At 35.0% G+C, this 18,552-nt stretch overlaps 1 protein-coding gene across 9 annotated transcripts in view; it reads left to right on the top strand.

Moving 5' to 3' along the window:
- Positions 1-18,552, top strand: part of RAPGEF2 (Rap guanine nucleotide exchange factor 2) — a 262,493-nt gene that overhangs the window by 191,420 nt on the left and 52,521 nt on the right. For all 9 annotated transcript variants that reach the window (XM_023228378.2, XM_023228369.3, XM_023228352.3 and 6 more), the window contains one exon: positions 15,343-15,474. In XM_023228378.2, the coding sequence (XP_023084146.1) occupies positions 15,343-15,474 (132 nt within the window). The remainder of the gene's footprint in view (positions 1-15,342; positions 15,475-18,552) is intronic.

The raw sequence follows: 18,552 nt of genomic DNA, 5'->3' as shown, positions 1-18,552 counted from the left end.
GTACTTACTGATAGCTGAAATCTTTTTAAAATTTTTTTATTGTTACATATTCCTCCTTTCCCCTTCCCCCCTCAAACCCTTCCGCTCTGATTTAAGAGCGTAAATTCCAGGGAGTAGGGATTTTGCTAATCCTAGTCATTGCCAAATCACTAGTTCCTGTAACAGTGACTGGCTTGTTACAGGATGTCAGTAAATACTTGTTGGATAATTAAGTAGATGAATGAATCTTATTGTTCTGAGCGAGTTTATATACTCTTCCTCTGGCAGGCTTCTTGTTGAGATCTATGATAGGAAGTTAAAAATTTGTTGAGTTCAGAAGTTTTGTCCTTAATTTTTTTGGTGCTGGCTTCCAGGAAAGCTAAACTAAATGTATTGCATAACTACAGTTGCTGGTCATTGTGTTTTAGTTTTATTCTGGTGATCTTGCCTATAATTGCTGATGGAAGGGGTTGACTATAGAGCTGGTAAGGAAAAGAACATTGGGATCAGACCGTCCCTGTTCAATTTCTCTCAGCCTCAATATCTTCTACTTTAAGCTGGAGTTAACAGTTCAATGATTTGCTTGTTAAATACTTACTATACCTTAGGCACTATGTGAGAAGCTAGGAGTGATGAAAAAGACAGATACACCTAGAGAGGGCATTGAATTATTAAATCGGCAGCTACTGTAAAGTGATTTAAGTTCTGTGACAGGCAGCATCCTGGGTATCACAGGAACATCTCACAAGAATTTCTAACTTCAGGAGGAGGGTTCAGAGAATTAGCCAGGCCAGGGGTGAGAGTGTTCTTCCCGGAAGAGGGAACAGTGAAGACCCAGGAGGAGATACAGAGTATCTCTCTGTATTTAAAATGACCAGAAATAGATTTATATATTTAGTACAGAGACTGAGGGGAAGAGAAGTAAGTGTGAGAAGATCAAAAGAAGACAGTAGGGTACAGTGGTTAGGAATATAACTTTTTCCAAAGGGAAAGAGAAGCCACTAAAACATTTTAGGCAGGAGAGTGACAGGATCAGGTGTGTATTTTCCTGTCGTGTTTTAAAAGTTTACTTCTGGCTGCAACATGAAGAAGAGGGTTACAAGAAGCAAGATGGGACAGTGGTAGTACGGTAGCACCACAGTGAAGTGGGTTCGTGTTTGTAAATCCCCTCTCAGAGTGCTGTCACACATAGTGGGAGCTTGGTTAATTTTGTAAGTTCTGGGTTTTCCTAAGGTGAATTGAGGCTATGTAACTTCAAGGTTATGGAAGTTATACTGTTTGCATCTAAAGACATTTTCAGAGTATTCATGCTTTTGTGTATGTGCATGCATGTGCACTGACACCACAGATTATATTTAACCAGTCATCAGCTTCTCTAAGTGGATTTTAATGAATGCTACTCTGTTTCCCTGATTTCAACCTAGGATGATACATCAATATGCATACACATACACACTTAACAGAGAAATTTAGAGAAAGTAGTTGAAGTTGAGGAAAGGAAACAAAACTTAATACAGCAATAGAATATTAAAAGTTTGTATTAATTTGGGAAGAATGTACTTTCTAAGAGAGTTACTCAATTGGTGACGTAAATCAGTCATGGCAGGTGACTGAGAAAGTCATAAAAATGCTGGAGCATTGGCAGAAGTGAGGGGATCTCTTTATGAGGTAATGTGTGCCTGACGATGTCATAGTCATTCAGACTATTCATTTAATGGCATGTGTCTAAGGTTTACAAAAAAAAAAGAAAAGATGAAGGAAAAGAGAAAAATCTGTTAGACTTCTTGCAGTTTATGAGTATATATTCCTGCTGGCCCTAGGCAGTGAGTAATGCACCACAAATGTTCAGTCAGTTCTTGTATAGTGCCCTCCCGACAGCCAAAGCAGTGAGATTACCTGGCATACCAGGATTGACACATCAAGCCTTTGAAAATAAATGTGAAATTAAATGTCTTATCATTGAAGTCCTTGGAAATAAATCCTAATGTGGATATCTTTAAAAAGGAAAAATTGATACAGTAGACACATAATGTGAATACCTAGTGTTTTTGTTAGCACCTGTGGTGGTGGTTGCATGAAATCTAGAAGCGAATTTTTAGAGGTAGGATCTGAGTTGTCATCTAAAATCAAGGTAGTTTCCTGTGTGTGTGTGAATATATACATCTGTGTGTATGAGGAATGGGTGGAGATTATTAATTATTTTTATTATTTTTTGAGACAAAGTCTCACTCTGCCATCCAGGGCTTGAGTGCTGTGGTGCAGTCACAGTTCACTCAACTTCCTAGGCTCAAGCGATCCTCCCACCTCAGCCTCCTTAGTAGCTGGGACTGCAGACGTGTGTCATTACACCCGACTAATTTTTGTATTTCTTGTAGAGACAGGGTTTTGCCATGTTGCCCAGGCTGGTCTGAAACCCCTGGACTCAAGCTGTCCTCCCGCCTCAGCCTCCCAAAGTGCTGGGATTACAGGCATGAGCCACAATGCCTGATTTGCTTATTAAATTTACTTACTATACTTTAGGCACTATTTGAGAAGCCACACAGTACATAGAGTTTTTCAGTTCATAAAGTTATATAACCAGTGTATCCATAAATGATAACTTAGAATAGATGGAACTTCACAGTTTTGAGTCACTATCCATTGTTTATATATCAAGACAAGCTTTACTGCAGTTTTTTGATGTCCTCTTGATATAAGTTGTAATGAATATCTTTTTCTGTTAAAGTTATGTGGAATTACTGTAAATGTTTTCTTTTTCTTTTTCTTTTTTGAGACCATGTCTCGCTCTGTCGCCCAGGCTGGAGTGCAGTGGCCGGATCTCAGCTCACTGCAATCTCCGCCTCCCGGGTTTACGCCATTCTCCTGCCTCAGCCTCCCGAGTAGCTGGGACTACAGGTGCCCGCCACCTCGCCCGGCTAGTTTTTTGTATTTTTTAGTAGAGACGGGGTTTCACCGTGTTAACCAGGGTGGTCTCCATCTTCTGACCTCGTGATTTGCCCGTCTCAGCCTCCCAAAGTGCTGGGATTACAGGCTTGAGCCACCGCGCCTGGCCAATGTTTTCTTTTTCTTATCTCAAAAGTAATTCATATTTATATTTAAAACTTTAGAAAATGTACATAAGCAGAAACAAATTTTAATTGTCTATAATCCTACTATGCAATTAAAGCTATTGTTGACATTTTCTTTATGCCCTTCCATAGTCTTTATTTTGTGTATGTGTGTAGAATTGGTTCACATTAAAATGAGGAAAATCTTTTGTGCAACATTACCACCGTTGCTGATATTTAAAATGTGTTGAATTATTGACTCATACATTGTGAGCTTCCAAAACCCTTCAGTGGCTTCCCACCTCATTCAGGGTAAAATCCAAACTCTTTACCATAGCTCCCCACATAATTTCACCCTTGAATGTCTCTCTGCCCCAGTCCCTCTCCTTGTCAGAGCTTGTACTGACCTAGCTATTCCTAAAACATGCTAACGCCACCCCTGCCTTGGGCTTTTGATCTTAGTGTCCTTGTTCCTGAAATGCCTCCTACTCACATGTGCTTCTGCAGGGGTCAGGCTTTCATTCCATTCATATCTTGTACTCAGATGTTACCTGAACAGGGAGACCTTTCACCCCCTATATCCTGGATCCTACTTAATTAATTTTCTAATCACTGCTATGTGATGTTCTTATTTTTTTGATGGCCTTCCCCCAATTTCCTACCCACTCCCCAACGCAGACACAGAAATGCTAGGATATAAAGTCTATGGAATCAGAGTTTTGAGTACATCCACTCTTCTTCCTAATGAAATCAAGTTTACTTCCATTTTTTTGAAAAACTACAGCACAAATTTCAAGAGAAGTATTTATTCTCAAGTGGTCAGCCTATTCAGTAAATTTTATGAGTCATCTAAATCAAACAATCAAGTAGATGGCTTCTAGACCTAATTTTTCATGTAACCTATGAAGCAGCACTTTTAAAAACAAGTAGTTTTTTGGAAGCCTTATAGTTTCATCATAGAATATTTGTGTATTGAAATTTGGGTAGATATTAGTGCTCTCCAAATTAGAGGGCACTGAACAACTCCATATATTTCATTACTGTCTTTGGTTCATAAGATAATCTAATATTTTGTTGATTTTGTTCTTAAGTTGCATAAACAGCACAAGAATTTTTCATAATATATTTAATGATTATATTCCTTTGACTTAGTGATATGCTAGCTTTATCTCAACTTTACGCAAAGACAAATATGAAGTATACTTAGCAATGTATTATATATTAATATATGAAAATGTTATATACAAAGTTTGTATACTTATATACTTTGTCTGCATGTCTGTATATTTCATGAAGATGATATAATTAAAATTATTCCTTTGGGAAATAAATGAGAGCATTAAAAAAAGAAAACAATTTTCTCGTCTTAATATCACATCTTACGTCATCCCTTGCTATCTAGTTACCGTTTATCACATCGGTTTCTTTTCATCTTTGCTGGATGCAGTACTTATCAGAACTTGACAGTTTCTTGTTTGTTATTTAATTATTTGTCCCCACCCACTAGTTGTAAGATGCATGACAGCATGGGCTTTATTTTACTTGTTGCTATATTTAGCAAACTCGGCATAGTGTCTGGCCTACTGGTTTTCAATAAATGTTGTTTGACTAGTTAATTGAAAAGTAAATGAACTGTCATGTTTATTTTATCCAAACTGCACACAATCCCATGAAATAAGTCACATGTTATCAGAGTCCTGCCTACATCTTCATAAGGAATTTAGAATTTCACTGTGGAAGATTTTTCAGTCATAGGTCACAAAAATGATCCTAGTATTTGTTTAGGGTGATACTAGCTATTGTACCAAACAAAACAAAATATAATGGTTAAAACACAATAGATTTGTTTTAAAGTCTCTTTTTCATAAATCTGATGTTGTTCTTGATCTAGACAAATTCCTTCTAGATAGTAGTTCAGGGGTGCAGGCCCTCTCCATTTTTTGGCTCAGTTGTCTTTAACCTTCAATGCAAAGCTTGCGTTTTCTTCCAATGGAGACTTTCTTTAATGGAAAGAGTAAGATCATGGAGAGTCTCATGTGGAAGATTGTTATGAGTAAGATATAGAAGTAGCATAATCACTTCTAATTGTTCATACTCTAGTGGTTTGAACTCATTTACATTGGCACTTATGTAACCGGAAGGGAGGCTGGGAAATGTAATCTAGCGATGTACCCAGCAAGAGGGCACTGGTGAATAGCTAGGCAGTCTCAGCCATGCTACTGTATGTAGATCTAAGTTCATTTGCATTTAGGTGTAAGATAACTTTATAACTTTTGAAGAGTTAAAAATTAATTATGGATTAATGTTTTTAATTCTGTGTAAGGCCTCCTTCCCAAACCCAACCTTTTTTTTCACAAATAAGGCAGCTTAGAATCCTCCATGGATCCCATAGGAATCTTTTTTCTTTGATTTTAAACACTCATTTCCCAAACTCCATACCCCATTGAGCATTTCTTCAGCTGGGATAACTAAGTGCAGTCTCTTTGGAGCTCATCAAAGGTGTTGTCTAATTGGTTATAGAAACCATCTTCTGATAGTACCAGCAGCTGCCTCCCTCTCCAGGGATTGCTGCTTCCATAGCACCAGTCCCACTAGGTTCGGGAAAACAGGAGACCGAGAACTCAAGTTTTAGTAATTGTAGAATATTACCAGTATTTCTATATTAATTAGTGTTACAGTCTAGATGGTATGATTGCGTGATATGCTTATAGTTCATAAACATAGATTTTGGAGCCTGTTACTGAGGGTTTTAGACGAGCCACTTAAGCTCTGTGAACTTCTGTTTCTTATCTCCTTCCTTCCGTCCGTCTGTCCTTCCATCCTTTCATCTCGCTGTGTCACCCAGGCTGGAGTGCATTGGCATGGTCTTGGCCCACTACAAACTCTGCCTCCCGGGTTCAAGCTATTCTCATGCCTCAGCCTCCCAAGTAGCTGGGAGGTGTATGCCACCATGCCCGGCTAATTTTTGTATTTTTAGTAGAGACAGGGTTTCACCATGTTCATCAGACTGGTCTGAAATGCCTGACCTCAGGTGATCCAGCTGCCTCGCCGTCCCAAAGTGCTGGGATTACAGGTGTGAGCCATCGCATCCAGCCTGAGCTTTCATTTCTTCGGCAATGAAGTGCAACATCTGGGCTCTTCATAGGTATTAGAACCAAGAGACAATGTATGAAACATTCAGTGCATTGCCTGTTACACAATACATGCCCCCTCACCCCAAAGCAATCACAGTAATTATTATTAACATTAAGAGAAAATACACAGAGGAGTTTGGAATTTAAAATAGATGAAATACTACCCAGAACATGACTTTTAAATCACCCAACTCAGTGCCAACAGTTGCCGTGTTTTTCATTGAAAGTTCTTGGACTGGTAACCTAGAGAATTTTTTGGAATCTCCCAGAGGGATTCGTGCTTTTCAAATGAGTGGTTGTTGATGGTTGAAAATGAATTGAAAAGGAAAAGGAATTATATGCAGAGTGCATGCCTGTGTATGTGCATTTGTGTGTGTGTGTGTGTGTGTGTGTATTTGAAGTGAGAATAGTGTGGCTGTCACTTGAAATCCATCATAAAACTGTTGATTAACAGGCAACAGGATATTTCATTTGGCCATATATACATTAATCAACTACCTTCATGTTTCTATGGAAACTTGTATAAACAGTTGGATTGTACTGTTTGAGGTCTCAAATAAATATTTCCATTTTGAAAAAAGACAATTATCTTTTCCATGACACTTTCAATGGTTCTAATAATAATTCTGCTATTATTCTTGATGCCAGATATCTCAGATATCTTTCCTAAAGTGATAGAATTCATTGACTAGCTAGCATAAGTGAGAGAGAGAGAGAGAACGCGCGCAAGAGAGCGTGGGCACACACATAGTATTTTTTCTGACCTTCAAATGTTGGGGAAATTATATATAAGACAAGGTTTTGTTTCCACCAAAATCAACTATCAGAAAATAAGTCACCTTAATCTTCTATATAATGAAGTTCTCTCTCAATTTATTGTTTTTAAACAAGAATATATTTTTTCCATAAGGAAAATAAATCAGAAATGACCCCGAGCGATCTTAGCTTGGAATGTTTGTAAGAGTCACATGATGGCAATGGTATAAGGGAGTTAAAGAAGTTTTACGTAGATTTAATAATGAGACCTGAAAATATGATCTCAAAATTGCAATTACTGGATATTACCATAAACATTGTAAATATCAATTTATAAAGCAAAAAGTAAATGATTGTCGTTGTAAAGAACTTGCAAGAAAAATGAAAAATCAGCTTCACGAATGTTGTACAGCACTATGTCATGTATAGACACATCACTACCTTAAACAAATTAGAAGGAATGTAAACTCAATTGGATGACTCAAAAAGTGAGTCAGCTTTGCAAATGTCAAAGTCCTTGATGTTGGAGATGCAGATGTAAAGTTTCGTGAGAGCGAGAAATTATTTACAATTAATATTTTATTTTCCATGTGATTTTGAAATGTGTATTACACTGGTAAGTTGATATAAATAGCCATTTAATTGTTTCATCGATATCCATGAGAATTTTCAGGTCAGTTAGTAAATTAATAAATATATTTAAGTTTAACTCTTAAGTGTGTGCTCCCTAGCCATTCGTCTGGGGCTGCCATCTGTTTCCATCACCTTTTTGCTGTGTGATCTTGATGCAAATCACTTTTCTGCATCTGAGGTTTCCTCCTACATAAAATAGTCCTACTAATACCTACTTTGTAAGAGTGTTGTAAAAAATTAGGTGAGCTAATATATGCAAGTACTTAGAGTAGGGCCTGGCACATAGTAACTGGTATACAAGTGATCTAATTTTGTTATCTTTGGAAAAATGGGGCAAAGCCTCACATTTTGAAATACATGATACTTAGATCATGCAGTTTCTCATCACCCTGAAGTATTCCTCTCTCCCATTTTGAAGTGAAGTTCATACAGGTTTCCTTTCTACTCAGTGCTTTCTTTCAACATTCAATGGAAAAACCCTTCTAAAACTATTTGCTTTGACACATTAGTCACCTTGTGACAGACAGTCTCTTTTCAACCAGTTCACTAATTCTGATTATTTATTTTCCTCATCGGGGTCCCAAGTGTGTTTAAAGTGTCCCCATTTCATACATGTAAGAATTAATTCCTTTCTGCCTTGGGAGAGGGCTAGGGTACCATATTTCAGTAGCTAATTCCACCACATAAAGATACATATTTGGACAGCAAGCCATGTGAAATATTCATTGTATAAGCCACATCTTATCAAGCTCTCTCTGTTACAACTCTCTCGAAAACATTATCGTAATATAGGAAAGTAGCAAGGAACTTTTGAAATACATCCCCTCCCCCACCCCCAAAAAAACACACAACACAGTGGTGTTTCTGTTCAGACTGTCCTCTGAGAGGCGATGTGCTCTGTATGGCAGGAGCAAAGTTTTATGGTTTTACCATACTTAGTTTGTAGCATATGTCTGTGCCAAATACATACTATTTTCGAGGCTTTTGCAGTCAAATATAATAAGGCAATACACATAAAAGCACAAAGCTACCCAAGTTGTTACCACTTTGAGAGAATTCTAAACTACAGAAATTTGAATATTTATAAAAGAGAGTAATTGAGCTATAAGCATATCATGACAATGAGGTTATGTAGTTTGCAAAATTTATTATGGTATTCTAAGCAGTGAGTTCCTCTCCATATAAATACATGATTTATTTAAAAGGTAATACATAGACTTTTGGGGAAATACGTAGTAAGTGAACTACCATAAGGTGGTTTTAGGTATGACCTTGTCAAAACAAGTCATTTCTTTGGTTGACTTCTTTGTTTCCACGGAATTTGAAAAATTACCTGGCCTAAGGTGGTGAAGGATGTTGAATGGAAAAATGACAGAAGAAATGAGAAGGAATAGAGAGGCGTATGTAAGGTAGATTATTTGAACGATAGTGATTATTTCATTTGATCACTCTTTTATGTTACAGTCATTTCATAGAAGAAACTGAGGTACACAGAAGTTAACTGACTTGCCCAGGTTCGCTTGACTTAGGAGGTAATTGAACAGAAGATAAATCCATATATGGCTAACATGAGGCTTCTGTCTTCTGAGCCTGGTAGGAAGCTGGAAGAATGTTAAGTTCTTACAAATTGTTAATTTTGGCAGTTTTCTCCAATAGATAAAAGCAAATACATTTTTACAGAACTATTCTTATAAAGCATAGTTATGTCAACACCTTAAAAACTCTACCTGTAGTTTAATCAGAAAAACATTAGGCCTTACCAGTTTATTAAGTTATTAACTCATGACAGATTTAGAAAACTTTTGTTTCCTGACATTATATAAATTTATTAGCAAAATAAATTGTATATTTTACAAAAATCTTTCTCTTTGCTTTGTAGAATACTGATAGATGAAGCCTTCGAAGATGGGTGTTGTATCTAGGGTGTATATAAAGAGATTATGAGAGGAGTCAAAATTACTATGGTAAATAATATTTAAAAGTCCAAATGTTTACTTTTTCTGGTGTTCTTAAAGAGATAGGACTTAAAGAAATGAAAGTTGATCAGATTATAAACTGGTCTTTAAAATTAGCTACTAAAAAATTTCCTGCCTCATCAAGCTACATGTAGAAACAAGTCAAAGAGTGTCAGAACTAGTAGTACCTGAAAAGATTAGTAGCAGAAAGGGGAAAAAAAAAAAGACAATGTGGGTGTGTATGTGTGTACATGCCTAGAGAAAGAGAAACGATATGAATGGCTTTTAAAACAACTTGAGCTCCAGAGAGAGTGAAAGATAGTGTCTATAGCTGGGTGACTTTGGCCACGAAAGCCCTTTCTGGGAATAGCTCAATAATCCATTGGCATCTAGGCTTAGATTCCAGCTACAGGAATCATGAAGTTGGAAGGGACCTGTGCCTTGCAGAGTCTGGTCCGTGACGATCTATACTTAACACTTCTTTACTCATTTCTGTGTGCCAGGCACTTCTCTAAGTCCTTCACACCCATTTATTTATTCAATCCTCACAACACAGGCTTTCAATAAATGATGGATGAATGCTGAATGAAAATATAGTATGCTTTATTTTTTACAAATACCTCAGAGAAAAATAGAAAATATGTCTAGGAATATACTGACTCCACCTTTTGTAGAGATTAAAAACATGAACATAAAGACTCAAAACTCTAACAATGATATGGGGAGAGCAGTGTTCATTTGGGTAAATTCTGAGTGATGCATCTTAATATAAAGATACTTTTAGTCACTAAGTGTGATGTTTAATTTACTTTAAGTAGTTTTATTCAAGGTAAGATGCCTGGGAAGATTGACTAGATTCCAGTGATCATCACCCAAACGTTGTGCATTCTGTTGTAACTGTTACTTAAAGTGGTTCCAAGATTAGTTTGGAAAATTATCAATTAAATACATTTCAGTCAATAGACAGTATTTTTTTGTTTTTAACTGTTGGATTTCTCAGCAGTCCTAAGATGATGATGATAGGTATCTTGGAGCATGAAACTCTCTTTTACACGTTAAAAAAAAAAAAAAAGGAGAATAAGCCTCTGTTGATAATAAAATTCCACAAAATTCATCCCCAAAACTTGGGATCTAGTACCACAGATGCTGGGCTATATCAGTAATTATATCAGTAATTAATTCAGGATGGAGAGGAAGAAGAAGGGCGGCCACCCTTGTTTGTACTGCACTGTCACCAACTTTAGGTATTTTACCAATTTAACTTTTTTTTTTTTTTTTTTACTTATTATTACTTATTTACTTATGAGTATTTACTTATTGGTATCAGAGACTTTGAGGCATCCATACTCATTATCTTTATGTTCAAGATAGAGTTCATTTATTAGCTAGTAATTTTATAAATGCCAACCATTAGATTAATCAGTGATTATCAAATTCCTATTTATATATTATAGAGACTTAAATAATGTGTAGAATTTACTTTTTCAAAGGCATCTGTCCTACATAATAAAACAAAAAAAAATTATTAAACAAATGATACCAGGGTTTTATGAAACTGTGATTAATTTTAGATTTATGCTTATATAAAGTATTACTTCCTGTGTGCCAGGCACTTCTCTAAGTCCTTCATACCCATTTATTTATTCAGTCCTCACAATACAGGCTTTCAATAAATGATGGATGAATGCTGAATGAAAATATAGTATCCTTTATTATAATACTTACATATAGTATTAAAAGTATAAAGTAATACTTATATAAAGTAAAATTAATATCTGATTTAAATATATAATTAATATAATCTAAGTCTGATTTAAGAACCTGATTTAAATATTACCCTTGTTTTTTTATGTATTTAGCAGTGTTTGTGTTTAAACTGTGATTCAACCATTTGCCTAAGAGTAGTTTATTAAAATTGTGATTGACAGGTGGTGTTTTTTAGGACTATAGGTTGCTTGTTCTAGGAACAAAAAATTAAGCAGTAATATATTTATATAATCAAATATTAAAATAAATATTTAAGTGATAAAAATGAAAAATATAGGTGAAAAGATTCCTTGGAATTGTGTTCTTAATGAATTGTTGGAAAATACATTGGTATTAAAAATACATAAAATGTGTTACTTTCTCATTTAATTAACTTAATTATTGATTTTATTCAGGTAATTACTGTATATTTCTAGCTTTATAAAATTTTTCTGTTTTTTGAATAGAATTTCTGTTATAAATGGTGGCTGCAGTTGCAAGATAATTCACAACCTCAATTTAATCTGTAATTTAATTAAATAGCATACTGATACATAGTAATTTAAATTGGCACTGGGTCAAGCTTAGAAAAAGTTTAGAGTAAGTGATGCTTGCTGTCATGTTGTGCCTTTCTTGTATATATTTCTCAGATCTCTGTTGCCCTGATGCCCTTGGGTTTAAATGTGGGCATCTGCCCCTGTGTCTGCCTCCTGACTCTTAACCCCTACATGGTTTATTTGCCTCCTAGAAACTCCATTTTTCCTAGGCATGGGCTCAGGCCTCTATTCCATTAGAGTGTCATGGCAGAGCCAAATCAGTGCGTTTCAGTTTCTTTCCTTATGGGAACACCTTTTGTAACATCTCTCATTCCATAACTTGACTGATGTGTATTGTCAATAAAATTTAATAATAATGCCAGATGTGGTGACTGATGCCTGTAATCCCAGCACTTTAGGAGGTCGAGGCAGGTGGATCACTTGAGGCCAGCAGTTTGAGACCAGCCTGGCCAACATGGTGAAAAGCCTGTCTCTGCTTAAAAAAATAAAATAAATAAATAAATAAATAGCCGGGGTGGTGGGCACCTGTAATCCCAGCTCTTTGGGAGGCTGAGGCAGGAGAATCGCTTAAATCCAGGAGGTGGAAGTTGCAGTGAGCTGAGATTGTGCCACCACACCCCACCCGGGGCGACAGAGCAAGATTCTGTCTCAAAAAAAAAAAAAAATTAATAATAGTATTGTTATCCTAATTGGTAGGAAAAGATTTTAAGGTTTTTTTGAACATGGCATCTATTCTTACATATCTCATATTAAAAGGTATTTAATTAATGCTAATTTTATATGCATTTAGTTTAACATATCATTATTTCATGCCATTCTGCAAAGAACACAGATAGCGGGGAGAAAGAGATAAAAACAATGTTTGCAGTGGCTCACACCTGTAATCCCAGCCCTCTGAGGAGGGAGGATTGTTTAAGGCCAGAAGTTCGAGACCAACCTGAGCAACATAGAGAGACCCTTTTATTACCTGCAAAAAATTTTAAAATTAGCTGGGCATGGTGGCATGTGCCTGTGGTTCCAACTACTCAGGAGGCTGAGGTGGAAGGATCACTTCAGCCCAGGAGTTTAAGGCTACAGCGAGCTATGATTGCGTCTCTACATTCCAGCCTGGACAGTTGAGGAAGTCCCTGTCTTTAAAATAAAAATAAAAAACATTTATTTCCTGTTGTTTGTAACACCTGTCACACAGTGAATTTGGAGGTAGTAGAGGTTTGGAGTTAGGAATGCCTTACTTATCTTGATATTCTCTGCCCCTAGCAGAGTGTATGACACAGCAGATATTCAATAAGTATTTATTAAATATAATTGAATTTTTAAAAGCAAAAATATTTCTCTTTTGACAGTCTTATGGTTCTGGGCCTAAAATTTCCATGTAATTCTGATATTTGTGACTGTAAGTAGGCACAGATGAATAGATTGTGGTATCTAAAAGCTGGATAAATGTCTCTTCTGTTAGGTTTGGAGCTCTTACAGCTCCTAGTGCTCTCCATACAGTGAATTCTTAGTCAGGGAAAATGACCAGATGATGGATTCTGAAGAGAAGAGAGTTCTGTGAGACCTGAATAAATAAAGTGTAAAAATTCATTAGATTGTTTTATCTTCATTTGACACATTAATTTAAAAAAAAAAAAATACACTATGTGGCACGTCAACCTGAGTCATGTCTGCAAAAGATAATCAATAGAAATCAGTTTATTGTTCTCTAATTACATGTATTGATTGATGCCTTTTAACATCTCTAGCCATAGAGTAAGGTTTCCCCAGTTGCCTTCTGCAGTAAGTGACTGAATTAAATGGAAGCGTAGCTAAGACAGTGAAGGGTATCTATCCTGCCTATTATTTATTTTAATATCTGATCACCATCATTTAGCTACATGTAAAATTATAGTCATTAATATATATCTGTAAACTTGTATCTTGGAATTGTTCCTGAAGAAGTCCTGCAGATATTTCACTATTCTACATTATGAATGAAACATATAAATTCTGAATTTAGAAGTATTTGCCTATCCCTTACAGATAAGTTGTTATTCTCCTAAATATTATATATTTTACAACATCTTCAATTACCAGTTTCTTTATAAACACTGTTAGTAAGATAGGTTTGCGATTATTTCACTTCTCCAAGCTCCCTCGACAAATGGATTTTTCTCCATTTATTTGGCATCTAATTATATGCCCCTATGAAGTTTATGTTTAAATCTTTCCTTTGTATGCCTCGTATCCCATAAAGTTATTATTTCTAAACAGATTGTATGTAAATATTGTTAAATATAATTCACTTAAGGTAGAGGGAATGTAATCTATTCAGAGAGTAGGTCTGAATTATTATGGGATATAAATACATTTTGCCTACCTGGAGCTCTGAAGTATCAAAATCCATTGAGCATTGTCGTAAATCTGAACTGTCTCCCTTGTGAGGCCTACTCTAAACTATGCCGTGACATTTTGGAGGGGGAGAGGGAATGAGCCTCAAAAGGTAGATGGGAGTATTACTAAGGTTAACATTTATTTAAGTTTTAACAGTTAGTCCTTATATTTATAACTATTCACCAGCTAAATAGGATTAACATGCAGGAAAAAGGGAGTGTTATCAGTATTTCATGATGCTAATTAACATGTATTTTGCAATGCTGTTTAATAGCTCAGTAGTATAATGTGTGATATTATAGATAAATATAATGTCTTTTTTTATTCAAAAGAATTGGTAATAACTGATAAGAGTGTAAGATTCTTCAGAACCTTACATCTCTTTTCTTAGATTCTCACATAACTAGGGCATAATAAGAGAAAAGGGGCTCAGTAAATATTTGTCAAATAAGCCATTGTATGAGTGGGTTTTTTTAAATGCATTTTCTCTGGTATATAAGGGATGCAGAACATGTAAGAGATGCTTAGTGAATGTGTTTATTTTAATAGAGACTTTTTATTTAAACATGAACATGTAGAAAGTTGATATTTATGTATATGAGTATAGATAGGTAAGTGTTGTCCATAACTTTTTCAATTCTAAGATCTTTGATGGCATTCTTCTCTCTTCTTTGTAGAGCCTAGTACAGTTGCTTGTATGGCAGTATACTTCATCAATTCTAAGATGCTGTCTTTTTTCTTAACCTTTAAACATCATTTGGATATAAAAGAAGCTTAAATGTGTTTTCTTGTTTAAACTGCTTTTTGCCACAAAGTTACATTTGTGATGGCTAATAAATAGTAGTAGCCTAATTTGCTCATGGATGTGTTATTGGAAAATGTTAGCTAACTAAATTAAATACCCAAGTTTATCTTAATCACCAGACCCACCTATTTAAAGCATTGAATTTAGTGTTATTTAAGGCTTACTGTGTGCTCATACACTTTAAAAATTATTATGTGATTTTTGGTAAATAAGACAATATTTAGTAATTTGTGAATGTGGAAAATGAATACCATTTTTAGTTCAATGGTATAGAATAAAATATGATATTTTAATTTTAAAATGTCTTCTTGGAATTCTTGATTCAGATTGTAATCCTAGTTTTTCCTGCTCCTTCCATAGCTTCCTGCAGATTTCACAAAACTGCATCTTACTGACAGTCTCCACCCACAGGTGACCCACGTTTCTTCTAGCCATTCAGGATGTAGTATCACTAGTGATTCTGGAAGCAGCAGTCTTTCTGATATCTACCAGGTAAGAGAGTGTTTTCCTTGTCATTTGCTTCATTTTCATTTATTCCAAGAAATTTTAAGGTTCTCAGCTGGTAGAATCTATAAAGTAAATACATGTGTGTATATTACGTGTGCGTGTATGTACAAAAAATATTAATGTTTATTTAATATATGTTATTTTTAGGGTGTAGAACTGTCTAATTGTACTGCCTCTGCTATTACGAGTTATCAAAGTGTTTGTTTTTTTATTTGTATAAAATTTATGGGGTAAAAGTGTAAAATTTTTGCTTGGATAGATTACGTAGTGGTGAAGTCAGGACTTTTAGGTTATACATCACCCCAATAACTTACATGGTGCCCATTAAGTAATTTCTCATTATCCACCCCCTACTCTCTCATGCTCTGAGTCTCCACTGCTTATTCCACACTCTGCATCCATGTGTAAACATTATTTAGCTCCCACTTGTGACTGAAAACGTGGTATTTGTCTGTGTCTGACTTATTTCAATTAAGATAGTGGCCTCCACTTCCATCCATATTGCTGCAAAAGACATGATTTCATTTTTTATGGCTGACTAGTATTTCATTGTGTATATGTACTGTACTTTATTCAGTCATCCATTGATGAACACTTTGGTTGATTCTGTATCTTTGCTATTGTTACTAGTGCTGCAAGAAACATACAGGTACAGATACCTTTTTGATATAATGATTTATTTTCCTTTGGGTAGATATTCAGTCATGAGATTGGTAGATTGAATAGTAATTCTGTTTTTAGTTCTTGGAGAAATCTCCATACTGTTTTTCATCAGAGGTTGTACTAGTTTACATTCCCACCATCTGCATGTTATTGTTCTCTTATCTCCACATCCTCGCCATCTGTTACTATTTTTGTCTTTTTCATGACAGCCATTCTGACTGGTGAAAGATAGTATCTCATTGTGGTTTTAATTGGCGTTTCTCTGATGATTACTGGTATGAAGCATTTTTTCATATGTCTGTTGGCTATCTGTATGTCTTCCTTTGAAAATGTCTATTCATGTCCTTTCCCCACTTTTTAATGGGATTATTTTGTTATTGTTGTTATTCAGTTGTTTGAGGTTCTGAATATAAGTCTCCAGTAGGATGCATAGTTAGCAAATATTTCTCCCATTCTACAGATTATCTGTTCACTCTGTTGATTATTTCTTCTACTGTGCAGAAGCTTTTTAGTTTAATTAAGTCCCATTTGCCTGTTTTCGTTGCCTATGCTTTTGAGGTCTTAGTCATGAATTATTTGCCTAGACCAGTGTCCAAAAGAATTTTCCCTAGATTGTCTTCTATTATTTTTATAGCTTTGGGTCTTAAGTCTTCAATCTGTTTTGAGTCGATTTTTTTTTAATATGCTGAAAGATAGGGGTCCAGTTTCATTATGCTGTATATGGCAATCCAATTTTCCCAGCACCATTTATCAAAAAGGGTAACTTTTCCCCAGTGTATGTTCTTGGCTTTGTCAAAGATCAGTTGGCTGTAAATATGTGACTTTATTTCTGGATTCTTTATTTTGTTCCATTTATCTGTGTACCTACTTTTACCAGTATCATGCTGTTTTGGTTATTATAACCTTGTAGTGTAATTTGTTCTTTTTGCCCAAGATTGCTTTCACTATTCAGGCTCTTTTGTGGTTACGTATGTACTTTAGGATTTTTTTTTTTTCTAATTCTGTGAAAAATGATGCTGGGATTTTGATAGGAATTATATTCAATCTGTATATTGCTTTAGGCAGTAAGGTCATTTTAATGATATTAACTCTTTCAATCCATGAGCGTGGGATGTTTTCTCATTATATCATCTACAATTTCTTTCATCAGTATTTTGTAGTTTTCCTTGTAGAGCTTTCACCTCCTTGGTTGAATATATTCTAGGTATTTTTTTTTTTTTTTTGTAGCTATTGTAAATGAGATTGCTTTCTTGATTTTGTTCTCAGCTGGGTTGTTATTGGTGTATAGAAATGCTACTGATTTGTGCACATTAATTTTGCATTCTGAAACTTCCCTGAATTCTTTTATCAAATCTAAAAATTTTTTGAGGAGTCTTGAGGGGTTTCTATATATAATGAGATCACTCCGTCAGTGAACAGGGATAATTTCACTTCCACTTTTCCATTTTGGATGCCTTTTATTTCTTTCTCTTGCCTAATTGCTCTGGCTAGGACTTAGAATACTATTTTGAATAGGAGTGGGAAAGTGGGCATCCTTGTTACAGTCTTATAGGGAATGCTTTCAACTTTTCCCTGGTGAGTGAGATGTTGGCTGTAGGTTTATCTAATATTACAAGTTTTTCTTATTAAAGTTCACACTGAGTGTGACAAAAGGAAGGGCCTATTCAGAGTGGATCATTGAATTGTCTTCCTTGTGTTTTTAAAAAATTACCTTTAGATTTAGTATCTGCTTAAAATAAATTTTTATGATACTGATGGATAGAAAATAAGCCAGAGCTATGGGATTCCAAAAATGTTTTTAAAACAAGATAATTTTAATTCTTAAGAAACATTCTATTAGCTTTGAATATGCAAATTTAGGAAAAGAGACTGAAATATACACAAAAAATCCTTATTTGGGCCTTCAAATACATTCTACTACTATTGGATTATATATGGTTTCAAGCAAAATAACATTATTCTTACTTTACAAAGAATAACTCTTGGCTTATTAGGAACTGTGGCATGAAATAACCATAAAAGTAACTTTCTTTAGAGACAATATAGTTATGAAGGATCATTGTTGTATTTAGTCAGTGATGTTTTTATTTTTTTAATTATTGAAAGTTAGTGAACAATTAAGAATACCATCAATACAAGACATATTCGTTTAGGTCCTGAATTTAGTAGATCTTGGAAAATAATTTTATTTTAAAGAGACAGTATACTAGTTATATACTTTCCTCAGTTTACTTCCACATCACATACACACAAACACACCATTTATTCTGGAAGTTGATTTTTCTAAACATTTATCGAAGAGTTCCCTTGTGTAAAACAATCAACAGTATACATAAAAGCTGTACTTTAGCTTATATTAATTGAAATATTATGGCAGAGCCTTTGTCCTCTAAACTTTGA

This window comes from Piliocolobus tephrosceles, chromosome 3 (genome assembly GCF_002776525.5).
Source record: "Piliocolobus tephrosceles isolate RC106 chromosome 3, ASM277652v3, whole genome shotgun sequence".
In the NCBI taxonomy this organism is placed as follows: domain Eukaryota; kingdom Metazoa; phylum Chordata; class Mammalia; order Primates; family Cercopithecidae; genus Piliocolobus; species Piliocolobus tephrosceles.
The sequence above is the reverse complement of the archived record's forward strand: the minus strand, read 5'-3'. Positions and strand labels throughout refer to the sequence as shown.